At 35.5% G+C, this 8,877-nt stretch overlaps 4 protein-coding genes across 9 annotated transcripts in view; 3 read left to right on the top strand and 1 right to left on the bottom strand.

Annotated features, from left to right (window-relative positions):
- Window positions 1-703, top strand: part of nAChRalpha6 (nicotinic acetylcholine receptor alpha6) — a 133,080-nt gene extending 132,377 nt beyond the window's left edge. For all 5 annotated transcript variants that reach the window (XM_089465727.1, XM_089465726.1, XM_089465725.1 and 2 more), the window contains one exon: window positions 158-703. In XM_089465727.1, the coding sequence (XP_089321853.1) occupies window positions 158-242 (85 nt within the window). In that variant the 3' untranslated portion in view covers window positions 243-703. The remainder of the gene's footprint in view (window positions 1-157) is intronic.
- A 2,661-nt stretch (window positions 704-3,364) lies between these two features.
- LOC108611642 (uncharacterized) lies at window positions 3,365-5,719 on the top strand. The gene is made up of 2 exons (XM_018004389.2): window positions 3,365-4,756; window positions 4,828-5,719. Exons 1-2 carry the CDS (start codon window positions 4,601-4,603, stop codon window positions 5,698-5,700), a joined length of 1,029 nt encoding a protein of 342 aa, XP_017859878.1. The 5' UTR covers window positions 3,365-4,600; the 3' UTR covers window positions 5,701-5,719.
- On the bottom strand, window positions 5,709-7,146 carry LOC108611643 (alpha-ketoglutarate-dependent dioxygenase alkB homolog 4). Its single transcript, XM_018004390.2, has 2 exons — window positions 6,189-7,146; window positions 5,709-5,911 (listed from the first exon to the last, which is right to left on the bottom strand). Exons 1-2 carry the CDS (start codon window positions 6,911-6,913, stop codon window positions 5,722-5,724), a joined length of 915 nt encoding a protein of 304 aa, XP_017859879.1. The 5' UTR covers window positions 6,914-7,146; the 3' UTR covers window positions 5,709-5,721.
- A 105-nt stretch (window positions 7,147-7,251) lies between these two features.
- On the top strand, window positions 7,252-8,780 carry RPA2 (Replication protein A2). Of its 2 annotated transcripts, none has more exons than XM_018004391.2 (5): window positions 7,252-7,524; window positions 7,612-7,726; window positions 7,781-7,842; window positions 7,905-8,479; window positions 8,555-8,780. In XM_018004391.2, the coding sequence occupies exons 2-5, from the start codon at window positions 7,714-7,716 to the stop codon at window positions 8,631-8,633; spliced, it is 729 nt and encodes a 242-aa protein (XP_017859880.1). In that variant the 5' UTR covers window positions 7,252-7,524; window positions 7,612-7,713; the 3' UTR covers window positions 8,634-8,780. The 2 variants fall into 2 exon arrangements, with proteins under 2 accessions (XP_017859880.1, XP_089321859.1); XM_089465733.1 differs by having other exon boundaries at window positions 7,252-7,520.
- Window positions 8,781-8,877: the final 97 nt, after the last annotated feature.

Consider the following 8,877-nt stretch of genomic DNA (forward strand, 5'->3'; position numbering starts at 1 on the left):
GCGGCTATTTCGTAGATGGGGAAAGTTATGTACATGTGGGAATGTGTATGTACTGTGGATATACATATATGCATACATAATTACAATATACTACATGATTTTTGTATGTTCTTTGTGTAACCGCACTTAATCTTCTTGCCTTTCTTCTACTTCACAGATTTTGTTTAATTGTTTTTACGCTCTTTACGATTATTGCGACGGTAACCGTGTTGCTCTCAGCTCCACATATAATCGTGCAATAAGGCCGCTCAATTTAGACACGTTAAGCTACACAAACACACAAACGAAAACATGCAAACACACACAGACATATACATCTACAGTAAATGAGTAGATGTCTAGTTAAGTTCATTTTCAAAACAACTAGAGAAGCTGCTTCGCAAAAAAAAAAAAAAACAAAATTTAAAAAAAAAAATTGTTAATTACATTTTTAAGTCAATGTGTAAGAAAAGGAAAAGAAGACAAATGCGAGAGAAAGGGAAAACAAATACACACACGCAAACACATACACACAGAAATTGTTGTGTATTCAAAGGAAAAGAAGAATTATTTTATGATGAAGAAAACCGACAAAACAAAAAAAAAAAAAAAACAAAAACAAAAAAACAAAGCAAAAATTACTGCCGTACAACAAAAATAAGAAGAAGAAAATGAAGCTAAATGTCTAGGTTAAAATTACAAGAAAAGAAACAAAAAACAAAAACATTTGCATAGTAATAGCAATAAAAATTTCGGAGAAAAAAGGACAAAATGGATTTTGCAATTAAGCTCGCACACACACACGGTGTGTATGTGTATGTGAAAAACATATAAGTTAATTATGCTGAGTTGTTATAAATTATGTATGTGAGTCTACACACACACACAGATACACACACACAAAAATACACAAACAAAAGGAGAAGTGAATACATTATATGTATGTATATAAGAGAGATTGTTCCTATGAGACATTAGATATGTATTTAAAACACAAACACACACTCTCAAGGACTTAATTGAGTAAAACATATAAACCAAGGGAAACAGTGTTAAATATTCTGAAATGGACTTTACGAATCCTTTTTTCCATCAATTATTTATCTGTTCGAAATAGTTTTCAACTTGTGGACCAAACTATGCTATAATTTCTTGGCTTAACTTTATACGTTCCTTAGGCAATCTTTTAATTTGATTTAAATTCGGTTATATTTGAAATATAGATTTTTCATTTTAATTACAAATATGTTGGCAATATTTTAAAACATTTATTAAGTTTACTAGAAGTATTAAATATATTTTTTATTTTTCCCCTTTAAATGACAGAAAAACACAAGTTTAATTAATTTCAATTCAATTTGTACGCTTTTTCGTTTATTTAAAAAACAGTTTTTTACTGAGCGTGTATACTATAAGTTCTGTGGTTGGGATAGCATTTAGGTGGGGCGTAAATAGTAACAAACTGACACATAATAAGGAATATATATAAACATAAACATGAAATATGATATAGTTAAATAACACACATACAAAAATAAGAAAGTAAAACAACAACAAAAATACTGAAATAAATATGTAAATTTAAACAGAACAAATACTTTGAGAATATGTTCATTGAACAAACGCTGTTTTTAGAAAATTTATTGTTGATAATGTTGTAGCCAATTGAAAAATACTAAAACTAATAACTAAAAGCAAACAAAACAAAACAAAACACACACACACACACGTTATAGTCACCAATTAATTAAATGCAAAAGACGAAAATTAGTCAAATAAAACACAGACAGAAAACAAAGTCTAGCAATACAAATGAAATGAGCAGTAAATATATATATATAAATTAATAAATGCAGGTGTATATATATTTTATGACAAATATATCACCGCATAACTCGTATACAGATATATTTTTAATAAAACAAAAGCAACAACTGCAAACAAATCCCTGAAAGCAAAGAAAACACAACCAACCAATGACTACTGAAACTACAACAACATCTACAACACAATTTTGTTGGAAATTTTCGTAATTATATTGATTTTCCTCCACATACCCTAGCCAAAAACTTTGTTTTAACTTTCAAGCGAAACAGTGATATTTACGGTATAAACAAAATACGCTCCCAGATTGTAAAACTTTTCAGAAACCCACCTATAAGAAAAACCTTTTCTACACACTACTAAAACAATGAAATATATATTTAAAGCAAAAAAAAACCTACCTCCTTGTTACACATGTTCATGCATATGTCTCGTAAACACTGCCGTATGAACTCGCACATACTCGCTATATATCCCACATACAACCAGCTCCGATCTGTGCTTATGTTAAACCCACCCGACAGCTACAGTTAGTTCTCTCACAGAGTCGAAGGCAATCAACTGAGCGACAACAAAGCTCCATCCTGATTATTATCAATTGCGATAATATTATCAGGAATGTAGTAATTCCCGATTTGCTTACTTATTTCGATTTCTTCAATGATTTTAATTATAGCCTACTTTTATCTGCTACACACAAGCATCCAAATCTGACTTTTGATAGTTATTTATATTCTAAAAGGTATAGTAATTCCCAAAGGATCCAAAAAACCTTAACACCATATAGTGTGTACCCACACACGCAAATTTCAAGTCCCTCGACTGCAAGGCGGGGCAAGTATTATTATTAATCCAAGACACCCACACATTCACATACACACCCACACGCATCTACGCACACTCTGAAGTGTGAGCTGAACTTAAGATCTGAAAGATATATATGTACAAGAGGGCAGTCGCTTTCATTGTTTTGGTTTGATATAATTTAATTTTTTACTAACTGTTCTGTCCCTTTGAGGTTGTTTAGCGAACAATGAAACAATGAAAGAGAATTAAGTTCCACTTATTTGACGTTTCGAAGACCCTTTCCTTTTTTGTGATTCGCGCAATTAGCAATGTAATTCAATTGGAATTAGTATATAATTTTTTTATATAAATTATTAATTTAGTGCTTAGCTTCGAGCAACTAGGCGCATAATTAGATTTACTATCTATATATATAACTCTATATATATGTATGTCTTTTTGATAAAAAGAAGCTATTTTAACAAAGCAAAAACCGTTTTCTACACTCTTTAAAAGATTGAAGTCTACATGTATGTATAATACTATAGCATTAACTAGGCAAACAAAGAATACAAAAAAGAAAAAACAAGAACAAAAGAATAAAAAAGAAACAAAAGATTTAAAATAAACTATAAAATAAGCGTCCTACATTAGGAGAGGGCTAACATTAATGAAAAACAAAAAAAAAAAAAAAAACAAAAAAAAAACGAATTTAATATTACAGCAAAAAGTAATACGTTAATAAAATAAATAACAAAAACACATTTCACGCGGCAAAATGTAGTTAAAAGTCAAAATATGAATAAAATGATATCATTTGCTAAAAGTTATAAAGACATGAAAAGAAAAACAAAGCGAAAAGTCTACTTGCTAATAATTCTGATCAGAGAGTTTGACTAAATGCTTCAACTACCTAAAAACAAAAAGGTTGGCACACCCACACACACACATACATACCCACAACACACACACACACATTCGTCTTATTCTAAATAAAATGCAGCTCGAAAAAATTCAACAATTCAGTTTTACTTTTTTATTGCAAATACATTTTGTTGCATATCTATGCATCTAAAAACTTGAACTTAAAAAAAAAAAAAACACTAAAGTCCCAAAAAATCGGTTTACATTTACATTTAAAACAAAATGTGTACTTAATAATTAGCATTTAAATTTCAAATAAAAAGCATGGCTAACACTGCAAATGTTATGCACTAAATCTCACCAAAACAAAGACCGTTAAAAAAATCCCAACGCCTATCAATAACAAGCCAAATAAAAACACAGAAATAATATCCCAAACAACAAAAAACTACAAATTCAATTTAAATAGTTAATTGCATAATTATAAAAATAAATCGTTACCGCAAATTGAAATAAAGATTAAAAGCCAAAAAAGAAAGAAAAAACAAAAAAAAATTAGTAAAACCAAAATTAAAAAAAAAGTCTGTTGTCGATAAGAATTATTGACAGACAAATAACTTTCGTCACATTGACGATAATAATTAATTGTAAGCAGTAACGGAATTAAATTATTTAAATAGTAAATTACCTTTAAACAAATCGAGAGAAATGAATGCGACAAAACATACAAAAAACAAAAAAAGAAGTAAGAAAAAACTGAATAAAATTTATTTTGAAAACAGAAACTAATTTTGTTGATATTTATTCGGGAAATGGCATAAATATGTGAACATAAATATGTAAGTATATACTAGATGCAATAGTGGCAATATACACACAGAAAGGTTACAAGGAAGTATACATGTTTAAGAACAAAAAAATGGGGTTTGCCATAAGCAGATTACAAACTGTAGAACTGTAACTGTTTGTAACTTTATCAGAGTTATTTAACAGCACTGAATAACAGGGATGTTAACAGTACGCACTTTGCACGTACTGTTTTTTGCAGCCCTGGTCAAACAGCTGATTGGACATAGCCTGACAAAAAATTTGTTTTCATTGCCACAAGAATCAATAATTTTAAATAGTTGATATAAAAGTAAAAGATATGAACATAGATCTACGCAAATTGTGCCGCATTTGCTTTGTAGATAATGCGGAAGTAGACATAACCCAGCATAAAGTAGTAACAGCGGGTCAAACAAGCGAAGCGGAATCCGAAGATGAGGAGCATACAATATGTGAAATAATGGAGGCTATGTTTGTAGGTTGCACATGACCTAAAGGAGATATATATAAAATTATATTTACATACTCATTCTTTCAAACTTGCAGCACATCTCACTGGATTTATCCACAGAGCTACCCATGATATGCAGAGCATGCCTCGAGGAGAGTTTAGCTCATTTTGCGTACTTTAGCAAACTGATGATAGCCAACCAACAGCTGCGGCAGCTCTACAACGAAGCACAAATGGAAAAGGAGCAATTGGAGCTGGAGATGGAGGAGGATATGCAGCTGACGGAGGAGGAGCATCATCCGCTAGATCAGCATCAAGACCTTGAGCTTGAACTTGAACAGGAGCTAGAGCTGGAGCAACAGCAGCTGCAGCAACAGGGGCCAGTGCAAGAGTTAGAGCAGCATATTCTTTTGGAGCGACGGCCCTCTCAGCGTTTGGCCAACGAGGATTCGTTGATTGTTTCGGAATTTTTGCCCGCTACTGAGCTAGATGTGCAACAGCACGACAGCATGTCGAATCAGTTCTCCCATTTCTCCAGCTACGAACTGCGCACCCTCGATTATGCAGCCGTAGAACTTAAGCATGACAATCTAGACGAGTACAATGAGACCAACCGTCTGCTGGACACCGAACCAAGTGGCAGTCAGGCCATATACAAGTGCAAATATTGTCCTTTGGCATATGCCTCGCAGCAGTTCCTAAAGACCCACGTGCGACGGTCGCATGTGTGCAAATATTGCACAACAGCGTTTGTCAAGGTGAAAGACCTGAATGCCCACATCCGCGCCAAGCATGCGAATAGCCACCAATGTGTTGTTTGCTTGAATAGCTTCAGCACCAGCAGCAATTTGCGTGCGCATTTAAAACGGATGCACGGCGTCCAGCTGCCCGCCCAGGTTGCCCTGCTCGACTATCGACCAGCGCAACAACAGAAGCTAACTGAACTCGGCATCGATGACCATAAATAAATCTCAACTTTGGTTTCAACTTCAATTACTTTTAATTGTCCAGTTTACATTATCTCTTACCAACTGACCTTTATCTTTATCTATGCCATCGATATACATGGGCGTGAACTCTCGATAGGCAATGCAGACCCTGCGCTCGGTCACATCCTCTCGCAGGACCGAGTGCTCAAATTGATATCGAGCAGGTCCATAAAGCACGATTAAGGAGAGGCTGTAAAAAGAAAAGAAGAAAGCAGGGAAGCTTAATTAATTAGGTATTCTATTTTGCATTTACATTGCTAATACAATATATTCTAGTCTAGTCTACAAACATGTTCTCAGCTTAACTTGTAAATATACATATAATTTATGCAAAGACTGCACAGAAAAAAACAATGCTTTACCTGATGAAAAGAGATGACCATATAGAGTCTCGACTATATGATGGTCTATATACTCAACTAAATCAGATATGATCTGTAAAGATGTATACGGATATAGCCACTCACTTATTCATGGGAATGCGTAGCACCTTGCCCTTATAGGCAGCCAGCTGTTCCTGCGTTAAAAGCGGCTCTAGCAGATGATTTTCGTAGTCCGGCACCAGGTCCAAATTATATTTGCCAGCCAGCTTCTGATCGTAGAGATTTAAGGTGAGCACTGCATCTCCGAGACAATTGACTGTCACCACCCGCTCGCCCCAAATCCAGCAATCGTCTACGTGAGGATCTATGCTGGCTCCCTTGCTGGGCTCATACTCCAGCGAGCATTGTTCGATAGTCTGAAAGTCGCGCAGCAATGGAACTGACTCGAAACGCTGTTGCACATAGCGAGTGGCAGCAGGGAATCCCTGAAAGGAGCCCAGTTGCAGGCGACGCTTCTTAAAGTTGGTTTTCGGACCATAGTTCTGTTTGCGTCGCCCACTTTGGGAAATATCCCAAGGCAGGTCATCCAGATCCGCTATGAGCTGTTTTCCTTCGGCAGCTGACAGAAACTGCTCCTGCACGTATATGCCAGGCAACGCCAAGCTGTCTGTCAAAGTGTGATCTGAATGGGCTGCCTGCACTGCCTGCGTATCCCAGCCGGGGTAAAAAGCTTCGCATTTTGTGCAATAGGACCAAGATTCAAGCTGTTGAAACTGCTGCTGGACGGAAGGTTTTTCGATATTGAAGTTCTGCTCACAAGTGAGACAGGTCCGAACACCTTTGCAGCCGCAAGGACGCAGCGTGTTCATTTTATGTGCACAAACTCAGAATCCAAATTGCATTGAATACCAACTGATGAATTTATAAACAGGTGTTCTTTAAAACGAGCTGGCAACTCTGGCATACGCGATACACGACACAACCACTCTCAGGCATGACAGTCCGCTGGTGGATAGAGCGGGAGCATTTGATAGAGGATAATTTTGATATATTGAAAAACCTATGAAATTGCCTATTCCCTTGCAGCAACAATTTAATATACGTACACACATATGTATAAAACGATTTACACTTAACACAGATAATTTAAATGTTTGGACAAAGTTGGCAGCGCCCAGCAGTAAATACTCGTAACTATTAGTATTCATCGCTTAAGCGATATAGTAAACAATAAATATTTTATTTCACAATTGTTCCCTTAAGTTATCAGTTGTTAAAATATTCAATTTCATGGTTCTAAAGTCTTTTATCTATTCGGGGATATTCTAAGCATTCAACTACATAGCTTACTTTAACATACTGTGAAAAGTATTTAGGCAAACAAAAAGGTCTTAAGTTACGAATCTGGCAGGTTAAATGATTTCTTAATAAAAATGCAATAATATTTTCAACATGAGTCATAATTAATGTATATGTGTATGTATGTATATGTAAGAGATCTTATTCCCATGTAAGGTACTTATTAGTTATTCCGCAAATCGTTACTATCGTATGCATGTCCAACCAGTCGTGACGTGTGTCTGCCTTCCATTAATATTTGGCGCGTTTTGTTGCTTGTGTGGTTCAGTGAATTTCTGTCCTCTAAAAAATTTCAGACTCAATTAATAAAATGAATGATTCATGTAAGTTGTTGCTCGTAGTTATTGAAATATTTTTAATGTACTTTATTTGTTTAGTTGGTGATTTCAATGGCACACAAACGGCCACAGCGGGTGCCACAAAAGAGTCTTCCGGCGAGGTGAGTTCAATATTTTGGTTTAATTTAAGATACACAGATATACTGAATCTGGTGCTGTTCAGGGAATCATTTCTTTGCTGGTGAAACAAATACTCGATTCGCCCGAGGGCAACTTCAAGATGTTCGATGTTACATACGCCTTGGTCTGTGTTGTGGGCATTGTGAGGAATGTGGAGACATCTTCGACGAAGATTACGTACACCTTGGAGGACCACAGTGGACGCATCGATGCACACTACTGGCTAGAAGAAGGCGATGCGATCAAAGCACCCGATGTCATGATCAATAACTATGTAAAGATCTATGGCTCAGTACGTCCGCAGGCGGGTCAAAAGGTTTTGATGGTCTTTAAGCTGATCAACGTGCTGGATCCCAATGAAGTGTGCACCCACGTACTGGAGGCTTTGCACTCCCGCTACAAGGCCGAGGAATATCATGTTAAGGGTAATTCATCACAAGCTCCAAGCGATTCGACCATGAGCAATGTGTCAGCAAGCCAGAGCAATGCTATTGTCGCTGGCCTGGACAGCAAGCAGCTGGCTGTCTTCCAGGCCATCAAGAGCAACTGTTCCGAGGAAGGCATCAATCGACGAGAACTCAAAGCCAAGTTCTCGCATATAAGTCAAACTGAACTGAAGTGAGTGTCATCGTATCAACTCTTGAATCCCTCATTCCATATAATCTATGTTTATGTCTTCATCTTCCCCCATAGCAACATTTTGGACTTCATGATATCCGAGGGACATATTTACTCCAGCATCGATCCAGATCATTTTATATGCACCATGTAGATATCCAGCTTGAGCATAAACTTGTACAACAATCGAAAAAGCAACAACTTATTTTAAAATATAGTTTTGTAAGCCTATTAATTCCTCTACTTATTCAAATTTGTAAGATATTAAGAATCTAATTTTGAAATATAATATATGATCATACCCTGCATAATTCAATATTTGATTTATTTCTTCAATTCGATTAAATCTCATTGAATTTCCAAATCATTTTAACATACTATTTTATGAATTGAAACAC

Source organism: Drosophila arizonae, chromosome 3, assembly GCF_054131065.1.
Source record: "Drosophila arizonae isolate 15081-1271.41 chromosome 3, UAZ_ARI_1.0, whole genome shotgun sequence".
Taxonomy (NCBI): Eukaryota; Metazoa; Arthropoda; class Insecta; order Diptera; family Drosophilidae; genus Drosophila; species Drosophila arizonae.

What these genes read in the sequence shown, in the direction of transcription:
- LOC108611642 (XM_018004389.2), top strand. Translation starts at nt 4,601, where the DNA reads ATGAACATAGATCTACGCAAATTGTGCCGCATTTGCTTTGTAGATAAT. An exon ending in AAATAATGGAGGCTATGTTT is followed by an intron (nt 4,757 to 4,827) that starts GTAGGTTGCACA and finishes TCAAACTTGCAG; the next exon opens with CACATCTCACTGGATTTATC.
- LOC108611643 (XM_018004390.2), bottom strand. Translation starts at nt 6,913, where the DNA reads ATGAACACGCTGCGTCCTTGCGGCTGCAAAGGTGTTCGGACCTGTCTC. An exon ending in CTACGCATTCCCATGAATAA is followed by an intron (nt 5,912 to 6,188) that starts GTGAGTGGCTAT and finishes TTCTTTTTACAG; the next exon opens with CCTCTCCTTAATCGTGCTTT.
- RPA2 (XM_018004391.2), top strand. An exon ending in CAAAAGAGTCTTCCGGCGAG is followed by an intron (nt 7,843 to 7,904) that starts GTGAGTTCAATA and finishes GGTGCTGTTCAG; the next exon opens with GGAATCATTTCTTTGCTGGT. An exon ending in ATAAGTCAAACTGAACTGAA is followed by an intron (nt 8,480 to 8,554) that starts GTGAGTGTCATC and finishes CTTCCCCCATAG; the next exon opens with CAACATTTTGGACTTCATGA.